Source organism: Lissotriton vulgaris, chromosome 4_1, assembly GCF_964263255.1.
Source record: "Lissotriton vulgaris chromosome 4_1, aLisVul1.2, whole genome shotgun sequence".
NCBI classification, from domain to species: Eukaryota; Metazoa; Chordata; class Amphibia; order Caudata; family Salamandridae; genus Lissotriton; species Lissotriton vulgaris.
In genome coordinates this window covers 980,475,447-980,497,157 of record NC_141691.1, presented here as the reverse complement: position 1 = coordinate 980,497,157, position 21,711 = coordinate 980,475,447, and the positions used below count along the sequence as shown (strand labels likewise).

Genomic DNA, 21,711 nt, shown 5'->3' with positions numbered 1-21,711 from the left:
AGTCGAGAGGAAGTCTGTCTAAAGACCGGCTGGGTAGGTGACGACGAAGGAGGGAATCCAAGGTCCATCTCCCCTATAGCTAAACCAGGTAGCTCCATCTGGCATAAGACAAAGTAGTCCGGTCTCAAGTGTCGAGGGAAGAGGTTCGCAGAAAAACAGGATGCGAGGGAGATACGGCAGAAAGACAAAGGAAAGTCTGCCCAAAAACCGGCTGGGTAGGTGACGGTCGGGGGAAAGTCCCAAAACCCATCTCCTCTATAGCTATCAGGTAGCTCCACCGGGTTTTGGCCAAATAGCTAGGTCTCAATTGGGAGACATTTAAATAGCATGGAGGGCAAAATAAATGGAGCGTAGAGGGGAGGGAACAGCGAAGGTGAGAAAGGGAGGCTAGAAGAAGAGACAACAAGGAGAGACGAAATTAAATCTGTCTAAAGGCCGACTGGGTAGGTGACGACCAAGGAGGGAATCCACTGCCCATTTACCCTACAGCCGAACCAGGTATCTCCATCGGGCATCAGACAAAATAGTTCAGTCTCAGTACATTGAGAGAGGAGAGAAGGAGAGATAAAAATAGAGGGAGGAAGCGGGAAGAGACGACAGGAGGGACGAAAGGAAGTCTGGCTAAAGACCGACTGGGTGGGTGACGTCGAAGGAGGGAATCCCGGACCTGTCTCCCCTATAGCTAAACCAGGTAGCTCCATTGGGCATCACACAAAATAGCTAGCTCTCAAATTACGCTGGAAATTCACAGGTAAACAGGGTGGGGACTAGGGCAAGGACAGGTGAGGGTAAAGGTTAGTAGCAGGAAAGAGAAGAGGAGTAGAGCGGGAAGGGGTAGGGGGTAGATAGTTCGGTTAAAGTTCCCATGGATCTGCTGCGAGGTATTCAAAAAGCAGGTCCGTTTCTTCACAGGTGCCATCTTGAGGTTAAAACGCCGGGTGAGAATTATGCCAGAAGTCTTGTGCTGCTATGACCGGTAGGAACGGTGGCCACAGCGTCAGACGCTCCCGACCATTCGATGTCCAGGGACAAGAAAAATCCAAATAATGTCTGGGGACAAGTAAAACTTTTGCTAATAATTCTGATTAGTGCTAATTTAGAGTTGTGGGGAATATGGAGTTTTTCTTGTTAACAAGCTTGTTCCCAAAGTTTCCAGGTGTCTGTTTCCGAATTTGAAGGGTTGCTAATGATTAATGTGCCATTTGAGGATGTCTGCCCATTTTGCAGGGTGTTTTTGCAATGGTATATGGTCCCAGCAGGAGGTAAAACCTGAGGTGGTGTGTTATGTAGCTCAGGAACCGGCCGTGAAATAGCCTCCTTGATTACTTCGGCTAAGCAAGGGTGCAGAGGTGGGGGAGAGCCACCCCCACCTTGTCGCGTGTATGTGCTAGCTGCTATCCTATCATCAGACATTGCGTGGGGCTAGTGTGTCGCTCTTAGAGCCCTCAGGTACCAAATGCAGGCTTCTTGTCGTGCTGACTTCGCTACCGCTTGGGAGAAAGTTCTCCCCCCCTCACCCATGACCCTGGGAGTGCTAGAGTCACAACGTAGCAGTTCACAGCGGGAGACAAGGCTGAGAGAAATGAAAGGTGTGGCTCCCAGGCTGGGCCTGATCATGCAGATGTCACCACAGTAAAGGTTATCAAAGCACTCAGTGCAAGAGAGGAGCGGTGCCCGTGCTGGGCTGTCCTGGGGAGCGGTTCGATGGTTCATGCGCGGCAGCACCTACCAGCCTGGTCCCGCCATAAACAGTTGCCTGATCCGCCACGTTCTTAATAGCGCCAGTTCTGCTGTATAGTAGAGTGAGCTTCGTGGTTGTGCGATCGTAGCCAATAAGACATCCAGGGTGGGGGACGGGGCACAACGTTTGTCTCAGAGCCTTGCTCCCCACCGGCTCATGAAGTGTCTGGAGGACAGCAAATGGAGGCGGTAATTCTCCAGCAGGGACAGTCACAGCCGAGCCGCCATCTTAAGGTCAGGCAGGACGTAGCTCTCGGACTCTGGCAAGCTTTGCTCGCTCAAGGATGCAGGCCAAAATCCACACACGCTGTCGCGCTTACTTGCAAGTATCGGCTCACACCGGGGCCCGCATCTCACCTCTCACGCACCTCTGGGAATCCGCAGCTGCAACTCTGCCCGACTGAAGAGGGCCGCAACATCGTCCCCGCCTCGCCACTCCAGCTCTGCGAGCTCTCCGCTGCAGCCGCGGCTGGTTTCTGCGGTGTGCGAAAAAAGATGTTTAGAGCTATGTAAAACCGAGGACATGTTTATGATGCAGACATAAGATTCCCATAACAACCATGGCACAAGTTAGGACCCATACTGTGTTTAACTAATTCGTAAAACTCTTTACATGTGAGTATTTCAGAGAAAAATATTTATGATACAGAATATGTCTTGCACCGCATAGAATAGGTAAATCTCCATAATATTTGTTGCCTTAAGACGTATTCGATGTAGGTTATATATCTAAAATGAAATAAAACGATAAAACCTGACAACGTAATATCACTAAAGAGAATATTTCTGTTTGCCCCGAGCAGCATGCACTGATGTTCAGCTGCAACGGATAGGCCAGTTCCAGCAACATTGCTTTGCGCTGCACCACTAAACACACACTGTAATCTTCGTCACGCTATTTTAATTTAGCAGAGCACTGCTCTCCAAGTCGTTCTACGTCATGTGTGGCACCTGCATCCATGCCTAATTTATGGAAAAGCACTTGCATCCTGAGACTTGAGGTTTGTGTTATGGGTTTAAAAAGACAGGCATCCCTGAAGGGGTGGTTTGCTTGCCCTCCTTGACCCCTGGCTGTTCTTGCTACCCCTGTTTACCATCTGCAGTTTCCACTCATTCCTTCCTTTTAAGTTAAAGGTCAGATATTGTAAACATTGTCTGGTGACAAGAAGCGAGGTTGGTACCTTACATCTTTTGGCAAAGGGACCACAGGCACATGTGGTGTGGTATCCTCTGTGGGCAGTGTGATAAGAAGCCAGGGACTTGGACAGCGACATCAAGTCACACCTTAGCCCTTATATTTAGACTCCACTAGGGGTCAAAATGGTATTTTGTGACTATTAATGCTTGTGACTGTGTAGCCTTTTGTTAGCCTGCTTCCACAGAGAACTAAAGTCCCATTCATTGCGAGGGAGGCTCAGGCATTTCGAAGTGCGGTGAGTTGTCACTCAAAAGAGGCTAAATGTGTCAAGCAAGGGCTCGAACTATCTCAAGAGTTCTCTATGCAAAGTAGCTATTGGGAGGCGTTGAATCTATGCAACCACAGAGTGATCACTGCCACAGACCCGTTTAGTTGGTGGGAGGAGCTGGTTTGGGCCCACCAGGTGACTGAAATGCTATTTTTAAGCCAGGAGTCTATTTGCGAGAGGATCTGATGTCACTTTAATCATTTGACACATTTATTTTATTTTTGTTTAATTTCATTGATGTCATTAGCCTTGTTATTGATGTCAAAAGTTGTGCGCCGATTTGTCCTCATGTCATTAAAGGTGCTAATTAGATCTTACTCCTACACATTTTCAAAACTAGGACTCAGTCACTCAAAGAAACTCAATGTGCTTGCCTATGGGTGTGAAACATGTGATGCTTTGTGCAATCCAATATAGCCTGCATTAATAGGAGCAGGGCCATCACCCACCCACAGACATCGGAAGCTCATGATAGGCAGAACCGGTCATGCCACATTTTCTTCCATCTAAACATCCCTCAACCTGATATCAGTAAAAACTGCTTCTCTCATTGTATTTACTGTAAATAAGGTATAAATATAGTTTTGTAGCGCCCAGGGTAGCAAGCTCACAGTGCCGGATTACATAAACTTCCCCAGGTAGTTCTATTTGACACCATTTCTTTTTGTGCTATTTTTTGGTATGAAATATCAGTGTTTGCACTTTGTCTAGCTCTGGTTGGCTTTTGGCCTTTTGATTTTTAGCTCTGTTGGCTTTTGGTGCACTGCGGAGAGGGGTCCCATCTGAGTTCAATGCATAGAGACCAGCTGATAAGTTGCATGATTGTTTTACCACTCACAATTTCACCTTCCTGAATGGATTTTTGTATAACTCATATTCAGCAAAGTAGCAGGCGGACTTTGTGCATAGTTGGGTCCCCAGTGAGTGCACCCGCCCTTTTTGTGCCCTAAATTACTGGGGCATGTGTCAATGTGTGCATGATTGTTTTCCTGTTTCAGGCACAAACCTAACCTTACACCCAGTTTTGCCAACCACTGTCTTTGTTAGAACAGATTCACAATGGCTTTATTAACCTTCCTGCTTTCTCAAATGTGCTTGAAAATGCATCATTTGGCCACTATTTTTTCAAAATTTTCACGGGAGGACAACCCCCGATTCCCCCTTAGATGGTTCCGGCGCAGTTGCTGCGCTCGCGCGCATTACCGTGTCGCGAGATGAACATTGTCTAAAAGGTGTGTCACCAACATGAAAAGTTTGGAAAGCTGTGCCCTAGACAGCTAAGCTACAGTGTGTATTTGGTTAAGGTTAACTGAGGAGAAATTGATAACCGGTGTGAATACCTTTCCACAGAAACCTTTAAGTTTCTTTACTGAAATTATTCTTATTCTGGTGCACATAAAGGAAGGAGATCTTTTGGAGGGAAAGGTAATTGACAAGTCGAAAGAGGATTAAGGGGGATAGGAAACATACTTCACAGTTTTTTAATGTGCCTGTTCAAACCCCCATCCCATTTTCACTATCGCAATCTGGGCATTTGACTACTTTAACAGTGAGTGTGTGCAACAAAGAACTGAGCAGTAGCATGATTAAACTACTACACACACTGCACACATATTGTTTTTAACATACCAAGCAATTTAAATGTTGGGAGAGAATGAACTAAGAATAATCAGGAGTTAAATGGTTGTATGCTAAAATATAGTTTAAAATATAAAGTGCCATAATATTTTAGTAAAAATTTTGCAGGTATAAATATTAAGAATGTATGTACATGTAGATTCACTATTCTTAACTCCACATTTAAATAATTTGACGATGTATACATGCTGTCAAGATACATATTAATGGAGTTGAGTAAATTGACTATATATTCTTAGCTTTTCAGTATTTTTCCTACAACACTATGGTAGCATAATATTTTTCTAAAAATATTTAGGTGGAATGCCAGAGAAGTGCAAACTAAGGGGAGAGATAAGGGAAAGAGCATAGAGGCGTGTTGAGTGTGAAAGAGGGAGGGATATACTACTAACTCACCCCTGGAGCTCCCTCCTCTTAACTCCCTACCTGATCACTCTGGAGCAAGCAGAGTTCGAGTTTTTGTTTACATATACGGCCAAGTACAGTGCTAATTTTTTTCCCATGGTCTGTATTAAGAAATATAGTTTTCTACAAATATAAAGGACATTATTTCTTTAATTTCATTATTGATTGTTTGTATATTTTTCCCAAACAAAAAAATTACCCACCACACAGCCAGCTGTGGTAGACTGATAATCATTACAAAAAAGTATGTGGGACATTTTTTAAGGTTCTGCATCTGGATTGCAAAAAAATGTTGGTGCAGCTCAAAGGAATACTTTGTGGCATTTACTAAGCCACACAATGCCACCTTACATGGCTTTGCGTGGTTTTGTAAATACAAAGTAACATAAGGCAGTGCAAAGAGCTGCCTTACGTTACTTTGTGTCAGGGAGGCGTTACATCGATGACGCATTGGGCGTTCCCATGCATCCAATTATAGATTTTGGTGCATTCCCAGATTTACAAAGACATGCAAACCTGGGAATGCCCCAATAAGCTACTTCTTCCTGAAATCGGTGAACAAGGAGAAATATCTTTATATCTCCTCGTTGCTTTCTCTTTCAATATGTGCTGCATTCTGCATCATGCATATAAAGCGGAAAATTCCTTTAAAGACTGTTCTTTTGTAGGAAGGTGTCCCTTCCTGCACAAAAACCAACCTGCCTATAACCCAGACTATCGTGCAAGGTTAAAAACATTGGCACTAAACAGCCACAAGTGCACCAGTGCAGAAAGAGAGATGAAGAGCATCATATCTTAGTAGGTATGGTGCATTTCATCTATCACCAATTCACGTAGAGCAGCACAGTGCAGCAACTTGTCTTGCAAAATGTGATGCGTGACTTGCAAGCAAATGTGTCCTCAAGTCTATTGAACAGACATGACTTGACCTTGATGTCTGAACATTGCCTGTGTGTCTGAAATCTCTAATAATTGCATATTATTTAATGTAGGAAGAAGTGCTGATGTACATATGGCGTTATCCATCATTAAGTATTCATGGGATTGAAGGCGCTTTCTCTGGCTCAGGGTCAAAGACCGTCATTCCATCAAAAATCATTGGAAAATTTTCAATCCGTCTGGCACCCAACATGGAACCTTCAGTTGTTGAGAAACAGGTAAGGGTGATCCTTGCATTGTATCATTCAACAACTTCCCTTCCTGCTTTCTTCATGCAAATCCTGCCAATGTTTGATCATTGTGTGAGAGCACCATTTTAAAACTGCCCTTGTCATATATACCAAACAATCTTCTGTGATGCTTTATTTGTATATTGTCTAAGCAAGCAAAATAAAGAGGTTGTGAACTTGTATAGCACAACATATTAACATAATACATATGTTTTCAATAAACAGAGCTTACTCAGCCATCACTTGAAAGATATGTAACCAGAGTGCTGAAGTACAATCAATGAAGAGGCCTAGAGAGTAACAAAAACAAGCACTATGTGATAAAATCTGTCATAAGCAGACTCTGCTAACAAACAATCAAGCCCTCATGGCAGCAATAATTCCCTGTAGTAAGGCTTAATCAAAACAGCATCCATAGCTTTGCATAGAATTCAGAAAGAAACTGACAGCAATCAAAGTATTGTTAATTTGAAGAATGTGGCTCCCAACGTATCATTTTGGAAGAGAACCCCTTAAGAGCTATACTAGCTCCTTCTCCAAGCATGTATCACCCTCAAGCTCTCCTGCATCATATTCAAGGTTATTACATTCAGAACACAAGCCTATCTAGAGACGAGATGCAGATCTCTGGCAATTAATGCCCCACATCAACCAGGGCTGAAAAATAGAATTGTAAGCAAAAAAAGCAGAAAACTGTCCTTCTCCTGCTAAGCACCAAAAATCTGGAACTCCATAAAAACCAAGAACTGGGATACCCTCCTGTTCAAGGAACATATCTGTACGTAGCCGTTTCAATTGTTTTCCGCATATGGGACCATATGTAGGAAGCCAAATTGCGATCGCAGAAATTGAAATTCGCAGAATTTCAGCGTTTGCGATCGCAATTTGGGCAGTGTGCTATGTAGCAGACAAAAACCCACTTGCAAAATATTTAGCAAATTCATTTAAGGAATCCCAAATTGCGATTCCTTAAATGCAATGTAGGAAGCACCCAAGTGTTGCGATTTTGGCTTAAAGAATTGCAATTTACCACCAACTTCAGGTTGGTGGTAATTTGCGATTTCTTTGAAAAATGCACTTTTTTGCATTTTTCAAAGTGCCATGTGGCGCACAAACATGCCTTAGCACATGTCTGTGCGCCACATGTGCACACATGCTTATTTCAAGGGTGTAACGGGGTGTCCTATTGACACCCTTTTAACCTTGAAATTGCATTCTCAATTTGTGATTCTCTAATTGGGAATTGCAAATTGAGAATGTCTTCCCATTCATTCCTATGGGCCTTCTAGCCCATACGAATGAATGAAACGGTATTCCTTATTTGCGAATCTCAATTTGCAATTCGCAAATAAGGAATATGTAGGATTCACAAAATATTTTACAAATCCTACCTACATTGCGTTTTACGATTCTCTAATTGCGATTCCCTAAAATTCGCAATTGGAGAATCGCAATTTTTAATTTTTTAATATCTATGTATCGGACTTGGCGAGGGTGATAAAATCCTATGGCATTGCACTGACCACATACGCCGATGACACGCAACTAGTGCTATCGGTGCATGATAACGGAGCTAGCGTAGCAGCCAACTTCCAGGAAGGTATGAAGGCAATAAGCTCCTGGATGTCATCAAACTGCCTCAAGCTTAACACCGATAAAACGGAGGTGATGACATTCGGGAGCTTGAAACCAGCATGGTCCCCACAATGGTGGCCTCCGGAGCTGGGATCCCCCCCCAAACCGGTGATGAAGGTGCGCAATTTGGGAGTTATCTTCGATAACAAACTGACCTTTCACCACCACGCCAATGCCGTGACATCATCTGCATTCTTTGTACTCAAAAAAATCAAGAAACTTCTTCCATATCTACCTCAGTCAGCTGGCAAAACCCTCATTAGTACCCTTGTATTCTCAAAAACGGACTATTGTAACTCTCTGCTTCTTAATGCGCAGGAAGGAGTCCTTAACAAATTCCAGACCGTTCAAAACGCGGCTGCAAGAATTTTACTTTCAATCCCCAAATTCACATCGGTATCCCACCGCATCAAAGAGCTCCACTGGCTCCCAATCAGGAACCGAATAAAATTCAAGGCTCTTTGTATAGCTTACAAGACCCTTAATTACCCAGGGCCTAAGTTCCTAAAAATAGCTCTTCATCCTCCGGAGCATAGTAGAACACTTCGATCTTCTACTACTTGCATGCTCTCTGTCCCTCGGACAAAAAAGGCCACTTGGGGAGACAGGTGCTTTACTACAGCTACGGCCAAACTATGGAATACCCTCCCTCTGCATATCAAAACTGCCCCCACCCTCATCAAATTCCGAAAGAGCCTCAAGACATGGCTTTTCTCCTCTGCCTAACTACCCTCAAAGAGTAAGGAGTTTCTGATCACTAGTGCCGAGACACCCGTATGGGTATTTGCGCGCTTTAAAAATAGCAAAAATAAAATAAATAAAAAAAATTTTTTTTTACCTACATATGGCCCATGAACTTAAACAAAAGGAACCCTCCCTTAGGTAAGCAAATGTCTTTCATTTTTATCCCCCTTTTACAGAACCACACAGCATCACCTTATTGCTAGGTATGCTCCACACCGATACCCATACATATCTTTATTGAAGTAACACCACATTTGATGATAATCATCCTACATTCAATTGGATTTATGATGTAGACATTTGAGCAATCTTATACCGTTAGATATATCGAACAAGTAATGTTGTATGTGGTGTTTGGAGAAACAATAGTACACAAAGGTTTCAAAGATGAAAGCTATATCATATTATCTCATCCATCAAATTTGGTACAGATGTATTTTGTACCATTTTTGCTAACTGAGTGCACAATGATGCAAATCCCTTTCTTGTTGAGGTTTATCACAGCCTTAAGCATCATGTTAGTTTTCTAACTTCTTTACATTTTAAACCCACACTGGTTTGGGCAGATGCCTACCTCATATCTTTGTTCCCATCGTTTTTGAGGGCAGGTTCAAAGCATTGTGCTCCACAGGCATGTGACCAGTGGACAGTGAGCAGAATTATTAAATTAAATTCTCATAATTTGTAGTAGACATATATCTTTCTCATACACAGTTGCTTTAAACAAAAGATCTTTCCATGATGCTGCTCAGAAAGGTACAGACAGAATTTTGAGCCTAAATCAGAGTAGCCACCCATACTCACACAGACTTCTGGGTACACCCGCATTTGTCAAAAGTTTGTATGCTTCCAAGGATGGACAGGCCGTTTATTTTGCTCATCTTTTTGCTCGGGGGCCTGGAGCAAGTGGATGATGGTTTTTGAATGCCCAGAACCACTGATGACATTTCTAACAACTTTTCCAGGTCCCCCCATGTTAGTTGAAGGAGAGAGAGAGAGAGAGAGAGAGAGAGAGAGAGAGAGAGAGAGAGAGAGAGAGAGAGAGAGAGAGAGAGAGATCACAAAGGGAAAAGAAAGACAGAGGGAGAGACAAAATGGCAAGCTTTAAAAAGAGAGCAAGGGGAGGAGGGGCTGCTTTGAACCTTTGTACAAGGGCTGCTTTTGGTAGCAGTCCAGCTCTGTACTTTTCCCAATGTAAGTGTTGACTACCTTCCTGCCTGTTACAAATGAGAGGCAGAAAAGGAATCACTTATCTCAATGTGATTTATTTTCTTTAGGTGACTGATTACCTCATGAAGAAATTTGCAGAACGCAATAGCCCTAACAAGTTGAATGTGACCATGGTGTTTGGAGCAAAACCCTGGATCTCTTGCCTTAAGGAACCTCAGTATTTGGCTGCCCAGAAGGCTGTAAGAAAAGGTTTGTTTCTAGGTCACGTGCCTTTCTTGTGATATTGCTCCCAACATATGTTTGATAGATTATGGGTCAACCTCTCACTCTCACTTCAAAAATGATTTGCAAATAAAAATTACAATTATGCAAATGTTTGGCCAAGGGAGAAGAATACAAGACATCAAATATTTATTTTCTTATTTTCTCCTATTTTCGTCAATGAGCCTTTCTTTGAGTCTTTCTAACCTGTCATGTCTAGACATTCCTGGACATTCTGAATCAAAACGTCCCTTTACCTAAGCAGATTCCTCTGTAAACCCACTGGCGTTCTTATTGTGCCTTGTCTTGGGTTTACAAAGGTAAATGTAACAATGAAAGTGAGCTTTTTTGGGTGCATTATGCATGTTTATTCAGAGGCAACCCAAAACAGCTCCATCCAAACTGATCTCTAGCTAACTGTAGACATTAGAATATAACATCACTCCCAATCTTCTATTTTAGAATTCCTGTGCTGCTTCGGGAGCTTAGAAATATTACACACCCTCCTTCTTAATAAACAAAACAAAGAAAATGAATGTGATGGAAACCACAGCAACGCAAGTCACGAAATTTCATATCTATAGCAAGCTAAAGGAAACCTACTGACCAACTTAGAAACGTATCCTAACACATAGCCATTAAACCTCACAGGTCCCTTTACAGAACATTCTGACTTGGAGAACATGTTCTGACCTAGATTCTTTATTAACATGTTTTATCTTCAGTCTATCCTTCGTAAGTCCAACACAATCACAGTTGTTTCTATTACTAGCCACATCTCAGCTGAATGATCAATGTTAGAACTAGAATACAGTTCCCTGATTATAATCATTTCACACAGGAGAGGTCCATGCAGGTAAGAGCAGTGGGGAAGGGTGGGGGGGGACTCGACAAATGACAACGAAGGGAAATTAAATAAATCATTAATTTTTCCTCCTCCTCGTCTGTCGTGTCCCCCCACCCTGCCATAACGCTCTTACCTGCACGGGGCGCTCCTAATTTCACTGGCATCCATACTTTCTGTAAATTCACCAAATGTTTCAGTGTAGAACTATACAACACACATGTCTTTCAACACATTGACACCATTATCCATTCCAGGGTTTCTACTTAAACAGCAAGATAACCAACTGAAATGGGAAACCTTGCCATCACTCAACTTGGCAGAGTTGATGTAGATTTCCTTGACTTGTACTGGATCAGGAAACTTGCTTTGACCCATGCATACCTTGTTGGGATTTTAATCATGGCCCACTCCAAAATCCAACCTCACATCATTGGCACCATGCTTATGATCAAAATACTACTTGAAACCCTATTGTGCACATTCAGTGTTATTCTTTACTCTTGTGGGAGATCAATCCCTTTGTTTCTTTGCAGTTCTCCAACACAAATTGTCTTTAGTTTATGACTATCTACCACAAAAAATTTAAAAAAGATTGAAACCAGTGTTGGTTGGGGTCATATGATATGCCCAAATTAATTTAGACTATTCGCTCTCCCACGAAACATTTTTCTTAACTGCTATCTGCGCACTACCCATGATGACCCTCCTAAAATGTTCTGCACTACCATTTCCAGTAGGATGATATACAGTGGTCGTCATTTTTCACCATTTCTATTCCATGGAAATGATCTGACATCATATTTACAAGTCAGTGGAGGTTCATTCATATTGGCGTCTACTAAATCAGGTTTAGGTAATATACCCTTGCCACACAATTGATGTCCTAAATACATTAACGATATTAGCAGCAAACTTTCACTTTGCAAATTCAGCCATAAGCCTTTTCCCTCCAATATTTCCGAAACAGATCTCTTATCATGTTCAGTTCCACTCTTACCCATGACAAGTATGTCATCTTGGAAGAATTCAATTCTTTCCAAACCCTTAAAGATCGTATACAATAGGTGATAGAAAATTGCTTCTGACGCTAAACCAATCGGCATGTCTCTGAATTGGTACCACCAAAACAGTGTGATAAGGGCTGGTAACATTGTACTCTTGGAACTACCTGGTGGTGGACCGAATTTAAATTTGAAGTGGAAAACCACTTAACCCCTTTGTTCATGGTCAATAATATGCTAATTATGGGTAGCAGAACTTTTTTAATTAATTTGTTTCAGTTGAAATAGCCAAGATCACCTTATATTCCCATCCAATTGCCTAGCCACAAAAAGGTAGCATTCACTTAGTCACTTCAACCGATTCAATAATACCTGCATCTTCTATTTTTTTAAAATTCAGATTTAACTTCCATCTTTATGTGCAATGGAATTGCCACAGGCCTCAGATTACTCTATAGGACAATTGTATTTAGTTCTTCCACATTGCCAGAAAATACTTTAGGGAAGTCAGCCTTCAATTTGCTAATAAATGTATCCTTTGCTTGAATAACTAAAAATTGTTCTAAGCTATTCAGGTCCAATGTTATGCTAACATTCTCAGGTCCATCCACTCTAGCTCTAATGACCCGTTTCTGATACATAAAGCTTACCTAACATTCTTCTACTTTCAAACTCAAATACCCGCCCCCTTAATCTTATCATGGGACTAGATGCACCTGTAAACATTTCAGGGTCAATAGGTAGCACATTGGTTTCAAAAGACCACATATTTATCTTCCTTTACATGTTTGTTGACAATGGTAACTGGCGATTCAGAATCAGCAACAATGTTGGTGACTGGTCCTCCTAAGGTTATTTGGCAAACTGTTTGCTCCACAATTGTAAACTAATATCAAAAAAGCCTGACTCAAATCTTCATTCACAATTCTTAGAATTCTCATTCTTGCACTTCCAAGAATCAGAATTGCTTTTTCTATTACGCATGTGACTTGAGATGATAACATTCTTCATGCACATTTTAGTGTAATGACTATTGATATTTCATTTTAACTTCTTTGTTTGGCGACAGGGCAACAGTTTGAAGTGTGAGATGCTCCTTACTAACACGTCTATAACACTCTAGGTTTTTGCTTTTATTTTTCAAATGTTTTTCTTTGTCACTAACAAAAGTTTTGAAATCTCTATTTTGTTCCTTATTCCAAGCAGAGGAATGAAATTTATGTCACAAGATACTAAAATAGACTGCCTTTACTTACCATCCGAAGTTGCAGCTCAAGAGCATCTCTTGGACAGTTGTGATTTCTTGACTAATTCTACTATGTCGTTCAAAGGAGAGTCACTAAGAGGCCATATACTCTCTTGAATGTGATTACTACTTGTGCGCATAATTATCTAGTATCTCATTAATTACTCATGTAGAATCCAAAATATGCATCACATTGCCACTTTATTTTACTATGCAACATAGTATTCTTCAGACTCACTTTCAGTTTGTTTTCTTTGGTAAAATGAGTACCTGTCTATACCCAAACGGACTGCAGGTGAAAAATATGTATCCAAGTCATCAAGTGCATTTTTTAAAACAACAGATTTTTCAACCTATCTGTTCCATCTGGTTTTAAATATGTAAGCCTCCATGTCCTAAAGTATGTAGAATGATTTCCTTTTTCCTTTGTGGTAAAAAATCCTCCTGATTTTCGTCTTCCAAAGTAGAGATATCATTTGAAAGCACTTCCTCTACACCGGCCATCGCATGATAGGTTCTCCAAGTACAGGTAAGAAAGATTGTGGAGGAGTTAATGAAAATATTTGAGAAGTACACATTTTTAAGAGTACGCTACTAATAGAAGAAAACAAGTAGAAGATAATTGTGTGTAATACATTGAAAGGTTCTGTCAGTAGATGGAGCTGTAGTAAATGAAACTGTACATGGTAAGTAAAGTAAAACAAATGAGTAAAATAAGTGTAAAAAGTAAAGTCCAGCGTTCAGGAACCAATACATTTAATCATCTGGACCCAATTCAATACCCTACAGTCCCTTTCATGCTAGGTGAGTTTAAACCAAACTTACCCATTGGTTCATCATTGATTATTTCTTTTCTTTGGCAATGAAATCTTTATTTAGTTAATCAGGGTTTCGCAAAATAATATCAGAATTTCTAAATATCACCATAAAATAGATTCTTCAAATAACAAAATCAACATTACCAATAATGACAAACTCATTTGAGAGCAGCTTACAGCTTGAATCATAAATCACCAGACAAGAAAAACATTAGCAAATAAACAACAATTGTACATCTCAAATGTCAGCACAATGAGTGAGTGGATAGGCGTAGAGTCAAAAGGATAAAGTCCTTTGCAAATAAATGTATGCACATTTAGAATATCATACTAACTGATCATACGAAGTTTTAGAAATCAGAAAAGCTACCCGCTTGCCCTGAGAGTAAGCTGAGCACCTCAAGAAGAGTTGAGGAGCAAAGTCAAAGAAACAGGTTCAGCAGAACATCAGCCAGCCCATAGAATTTAGGAAACAGCAACACAGCTCTCTCCTCTTGCAAAGTAAGAAAATTGTGCTCCCCCTTACTACTACTAATTATACTCTAAATTCATTAAAGGTCCAATCCTCATTGTGTCATCTCACATGAATCTGTACATTATGATTGGTCCAAAACAAGGGGTGTTCAATCACACCACTCTCGAGGTGCGTAACTTCATAGTGTCTCATTGTTCATACTTCACACCATGAAATCACTTCCAACATAGGAAACTCTAGTATCGAGCCTCCGTGTTTTGTATGTCTCTCCATCTCACTCATGTATCTTTTTTGGAAATAGAAATGTCCTCATGCTCCTCTCGGCAAGTAAATGTCATTTCTTTTTATCTCCTTTATCTCTGCGCAACCTTGGCCATCATCAGGAACTTGCAAAGGACTGAACACAGTGTTCATTTTTTTCCTTTCTACTTTTCTAATATTCCATGTTAACTCTAAAATGTCTCTCGGCCCTTTTCTGCAGGGCAGCAGACTGTACTTCTAGGAAAGACAAATACATGTGTTATTTATCATTTTCTTAAACTCCACTATTAAACACTCTTTGAATGGTTTCACTTGCTTTCTTTTCTTACGCGCTGCACATTTATTTCCTGTTAGTGAAAAATAGACTTTTGACTTATTTTCGACATTAGTCATGGGCATTTGCGGCTTATTCTAACACTCCCAGCACCCGCTTGCGCATTTTTCATCTTACCCCTTTAGTCTGACACGGTTAGTATTTTCATGTCTTTTCTTTTGTTTAGTAGTTCACACACTAAGGAGTTCAATCTGAGCAGGTTAAATTTCACGAAAACCCTGCTCCATCAATCCCCCTTTTGATGGCGACTTGAGCCATCATAAAAACAAAATCACCTCCCAAAAATCAGATTTTCATCATGTATACTACTCAGAAAGCAGTAGTTCTCTTTTGTTTCAACATAACCCCATCTATAGTTTTTTACTATTTCATAGTAATTTCCTCTTCTATCTTCTAATTCTATCCCTTATCTCTTTCTCTTTCTTGATCTCCGTTTAGTATTCAGTGTTTGTTTCTTGCATTTGGAACACTTATATATTAACATCAGCATTAGTATTCATGTAGTTACAGCAACTATAGCTAAAATGTAGAAAAACAATTACCCACTGAGCAGAAACCCTTACCAAGTCTCTACCAAGCACCATCAACCTTCAGTTCAGTCAAATCTTCCCGTAAATGTGTAATATTCTTAATATGATTGATTTGATTTGATTTGATTTGATTTTATGTTTTCTAGAGCGCGCAGCTACCCTAAGGCATCCCGGCGCTAAAAAGACCACGGTACTGAGGGAAGGAATGGTCAGGAAGGCGAGCTCAAGGGAAAAGTAGGGTTTTTAGGCGTTTCCTAAACCTGAGGTGGTTATGTTCTTGCCTCAGGGAAAGAGGAAGGGCGTTCCACAATCCAATCTAGGAGCATTATAGGAGAACAGGCGGCCGCCTGTTCTGGCCTTCCTAATTCTAGGGACATTGGCGAGGGAAAGAGAGTTGGATCTTAGTTGACGACTTGACTGTTGTTGAGTCACCAGTGTCCTGAGAATGGGAGGGCCTTCATTGTGCAAAATTCTGTGAGTAATGCACAGGGTCCTAAAATTGACCCTCTCCTTTACTGGCAGCCAGTGCAGACTTCTAAGAGCTGGTTTGGCCGAATTCCTCGTTGAAGTTCCTGTGAGGATTCTCGCCGCCGCGTTCTGTGCGCATTGAAGTCTATGGATCACCGAGGCTGGGGCCCCCAGATACAGGACATTTCCGTAGTCCAGTCTGGAGTTCACAAGCCCCTGCAGCAAGAGTTTCCTGGACTGGAGCGGAAGTAGATGTAAAATCTTTCGAGCCATTTTTATCAGGCCGAAGCAGGTTCCCGCCGTTTTTCTCGCCTGAGTTTTGAAACTTAGATCCTGGTCAAGCCATATCCCTAAACTCTTGACTTCGGACTTGGGAATGGGTGGTGTTCCCATGCACGGTGGCCAAGGAAGGGAAGTGGGAATTTTGTTGGAGGTTCCTAAGAGGAGTATTTCCGATTTCTTCCCATTTAGTTTTAGCCTTGATTCGCACATCCATTGATGCACCTTCTCCAGACAGCTGCTCAGATTGGCCAGGGCGTTGTCAGCCTGGTTAAGGGAGACGATCAGCTGGGTGTCATCAGCATACATTATTGATTTAATGCCAAACGGCTTTACAACATCCTCAAGGGGAGCCATGTAAGCATTAAAAAGTGTGGGGCTCAGGGAAGATCCCTGAGGCACACCACACCTAAGAGACTGAGCAGTGGAGACGGAGTACCCGTCAGCCACTTGGAATGACCTGTCTTTGAGAAAGGATGATATCCAGGCCAGGGCGGAGTCAGCCACTCCTATTAGGCCAAGGCGCTGGACAAGGGTTGCATGGTCCACCGTGTCGAAGGCGGCACTCAGGTCGAGGAGGATCACTGCCACTGATCCTCCTGCGTCCAATATGCCCCTGGCTTCCTCGACAACGGCTAACAAAGCGGTGTCAGTCCCCTGTCCTGGTCTAAAGCCTGTCTGGGACATGCGGAGAAGATGGTTGGTCTCTAAAAAATCCGAAAGTTGCTGATTTGCTACTCGTTTGGCTATTTTACTCATATCTGGTAGCAATGAGATTGGTCTGAAATTGGAAGGGTCTGTGGGATCTAAGTGCGGTTTTTTTATGAGAGCCTTAACTGTGGCTTTTTTCCAGTTCGCCGGGACTATACCGTTTTCAAAGGAGGCGTTGATCAGCTTAGTGAACAGGGGAGCAATAGTGGGAGCAACTAGCTTCAATTTTACTAATGGGGGCTGGGTCTGATGGGGAGCCACTTTTGACTTTCTGTAAAACGTTGAGGAACGTTTCAATGGAGATTTGGGAGAAAGAGGTTAATCTCGGGGTGTCTTGGAGAGGGGACGAGCCAAGAAGTGCTTGAGTGGTGGATGGGGCTGGAAGGGAAGTCAGGATTTTAGCAATTTTTGCCGAAAAGAACTCTGCCATTTGGTTGCATTTTGCGCCATCCACGTCTGGGGAAGATGGAGGGTCTTATATTTCGATAGGTCTCTCTCGCGGAATTAGCGGCTGAGGCTATTTGCTCCTCAAAAAAGTTGGCCTGTGCAGTTTTTAATGCGTTTTTATAAAGTCTAATATGGGTTCTATAGTCGCTTTTGTCATTTGTATTCCAGTTCTTTCTCCAACGGCGTTCAAGCCTTTTGCCCTTTCTTCTTAATTCACGAAGTTCTTCCGTGAACCATGGTAGTTTGGACGATTTCCTACTGGAAGGGGAAGTTTTAAGAGGTAAAACTGAGTCGAGGGAATCTTTTATCCAGTTATGAAGTTGGATTTCAGCTGACGAGGGATTAGGGTCTACTAGGGGAACCGTGTGCGTCAGTGCCTGATCCCATAAGGTTGTGTCCAGTTTTTTCCAGGGACGAGAAGGGGCTCGAGGGAGGGGGATGTCAGACGATTTGCCTGGAAGTTGAAGTTTAAAAGGGACCAGGAAGTGGTCTGACCAGGGAAGGGGCAGAGGAGTTTGTACAGTGAGGGTGGAAAGGTTGGAAAAGATAGGGTCCAGTAGCCGACCTTTCGTATGGGTGGGTTCTTTGTTAAGTAGATGAAGATTAAGGGAAGCCAGATCGGCTTTTAGGTCAGTTGCAAGTTTGTTGCCTTGATCGTTGAAGTGGAGATTTAAGTCTCCAAGGATTGTAAAGTTAGGGGTCACACAAGCACGAGAAGAGATGGCGTCCGTGAGTGAGTCTATGAAACCCCCTACCTGTCCCGGAGGGCGGTAGATTAGGACCCCAGAAAGTGTCGTAGATGGTGGCAGGTGAAGGGAGAACAGAACGTTTTCACTATCCAGAATGGGGCTATCTTTAAGTTGGCATGAAAGATTATCACGGTAGATGATCGCAATCCCCCCACCAATACCCTTCGGTCTATTTAGAGTTTTAATGAGGTATCCGGGAGGAAGTGCTTGATTGATGTCTGGATCTGTGCTAGGGGAAAGCCACGTTTCTGTTAAGAACAGAGCATCTAAGCCCAACTCAGCTAGTAGTAAGTGGATTTCTGTCTGATGCTTTGGGAGTGACCTACAATTCAGCAGGGCCATCTCGAGATGAGCTGGTTCGGGTTGGGGGGATGGAGATAACCTGTAGTCGCAGTTTGGGCAGCCAGTAGGATCGGTTTCTGGCATGATAGTTCCCTTACATCTAATGTTCACTGGTTCCCTGAGCTGGTACAGAGTATCGAGTGAATATTTCAATCGAGGGCAGTTATGGCCAGCCTGGGGTATGGGCTCAGGGCTCGGTCTGGCGCGGACCATGGTTTTACTTTTGTCAGGGATATAGTACAGCACTGTTTAATTTTCAACATACTACAGACACAACCCTCTTTTGCAAATAATACATCATGAGCAAGTCTATTCTGTAAGACCATAGATCTTATAGCAACCATTTCGGTATCAATCATTAAGAACCCACCAGCAGTGTCTGTTGATAAATGATCAATCACTGTGGACAATTTTTTTTATTTCATGTGAATTTAGAATTACCCCAACTGAAGGTATCAATGCTCCAAAATATCACCAACAATCTCTGCAGCACAAATTCTCCTTTTATTTTGTATTAATTCACTCTTCTTTTCATTGAATCCATGATTTGTATCTAAATGATACACTTAGAGAAAACTATTCCCATATAACAACACCCATACCAATGTACAGACAACCTATGTTAAGCATTTTTACCACACACATAATAAAACAGGATCCACACCACTTCTTATTCCCTAATCTCTCGTAATTAGGAAAACATGATCACATTCACTGGAACCAATGAAATAGTTGTTAAAATCAGATTTTAGTCTTAGTAAGCAAAGCTTTCCCCTATGAAGCCAATCCAGAGTCACTGCAGCATGTTTCTCACCCTTCTTGTAATCACCTTCTCTAAAAGCCCATGTTAATGTTAATTGCATTTATGAAGCGCTACTGCTACCCGAAGGTATCCTGGCGCTAAGGTGAAGACCTACCGGAGGTATAATGAGTTTGTGTATTTTGTGAGCTAGTTCTTGAAGAGCCTAGTTTTTAAAGCCAACAAGTTAGTCATGTGTCTCAGATGGAGTGGGAGTGTATTCCATGCCTTGGCTGCATTAGCAATCAAACTTCTGCCACCCCAGTTAGTTTTTTTCCCCAAGGGTATTGTCACTAGTTTAGCATCAGATGACCGGATTACTCTTTTTGGTGAATACCAGCGGAAGTGTTGCTTTAGAAAGTCGGGCCCTTATCCCTGAAGAGCATTGAAAACCAGACCCAAGGCCTTGAACTGGGTGCACCTTCTGACTGGTAGCCAGTGGAGCTTTTTAATAGATGCTGTGATTGAGGAGTACCTGTAAGGAGTCTGGCAGCTGCGTTCTGCAGCATTTGTAATTTATTCATAGATCCTTCTTGTAGCCTGAGGTAAAAACAATTGGAATAGTCCAGTCTGGACATTACTAATGCTGTGACCAACATTTGTTGTGCATCTTTAGGAAGTAGAGGGATTATTTCTTACATGATCTGAGAATGAAAGAAGTAGTAGATGCTACAGAATTGACCTGGTCCTTGAAACTGAGTGTATCATCAATCCAAACTCCCAGGTTCTTCACCTTCTGGTCGGGATGGCAGTGATCCTAGTGAGTTTGGGCAACAGTCTGGGGTCCAGAAAATAGGATTGTTGCCGAAGAGCACAACCTCTGTTTTACTGCAATTTAGCTTTAAACAGTTCTGTTTCATCCAGTTGCCCACAGCATTCATACATTCCTGTAGTCTGGATGTGATGTTGTGTGGCCGGTCAGGCGGTATTGCTACCACAATTTGGGTATTATCAGCGTAGTATGTTAAATTAAAAGCAAATGATTCAATAAGGGGGGGTTAGAGAGGAAACATACATGTTAAAAACTATCGGACTTAATGAGGACCCCGGTGGAACTCTACAGGGTAGGGAAAATGCTTCTGCCTCAAATTTGTCCAGTTTGACCATGTGAGTACCCATGGAGGCACACAGGACTTTTGCTCAGCAGCCTTTTCCTTAAAACTCTGTCTTCTCTCTTCTACCAAATTTATAAACTCAATCTCCTTCTGGCACAAACTACAGGTTAAATTATTACAACGTGCATTTAGGGCATCTATTTTTTTAGCCGTTTGAAAGATTTCACATAGATATTCAGCATTTTTCACACCATTTACCCTATTCATATTCTTTTTAATTGGCACTTCAGAAAATCCTAAATCATAATTCAAATAGAAGTACTGTAAACTTCCATTATCATAGAACAAATTTATTAGTACACTACATGAAACTCCAGATGTTTAAGGAAGGTGATGATAGGTCACCCACTCAGACACAGACGAAGATAGTTGCATACACACATAACAATCACTCACATCCATAGTATCAACATACTTAAACAATCATTTTGTAAAACATTTAATGAAAATCATTAATATAGTTATCTTGGTGATATATATTATCACAAGTTATTTTCTCAATATTAGTTTGTGATTATTCTTTAAGATTTCCCACATCTACTTTTTCACTCAACACACTATTAGTAACATTATTTTTAGTAGGGTACGTACAGTGAGGCACAACAACAATTAACGTTAACCAAACCAACATTAGTAGTGAAACACTTATAAAGCAAGCATTAAGACATTTACGTTTAAAACTTTGTTTTTGATATCCAGTCTCAAGAACATTTGCCCTAGCCATTTTCTTTTTAAAATCAACATTTTTTTAATTCATAGACTAAACTAGAGATAAAACCTAAAAAACAAAAAAACCTGATTTACTAATGTATAGTGTATCCAAGTACTTCATTTTTTAAAAATTTCACATTATTTTATTGGTTTTATAAACAAGACATCAGCATTTCTGTTCAAGGTTAGCCACTCTTATTTTATACAACAGTGTTCAAACATATGCTTAGCTAACCCCACCTGATACTGTTTAGTGAGAACAAGAAAAGAAAAAGATGAAAGAAGAAAACAGAAGAGAAAGGAGTGAAAGAAGGGTGCAAGGCAAGTTCTGTGGTTGTGAGGTGTGTAGC

At 41.6% G+C, this 21,711-nt stretch overlaps 1 protein-coding gene across 1 annotated transcript in view; it reads left to right on the top strand.

Moving 5' to 3' along the window:
* The window catches only part of LOC147722777 (cytosolic non-specific dipeptidase-like), a 504,245-nt gene that overhangs the window by 333,146 nt on the left and 149,388 nt on the right, over nucleotides 1–21,711 (top strand). Inside the window, exons 9-10 of the mRNA XM_086965241.1 lie at nucleotides 6,242–6,406; nucleotides 10,075–10,216. Coding sequence (XP_086821367.1) covers nucleotides 6,242–6,406; nucleotides 10,075–10,216 — 307 coding nt within the window. The remainder of the gene's footprint in view (nucleotides 1–6,241; nucleotides 6,407–10,074; nucleotides 10,217–21,711) is intronic.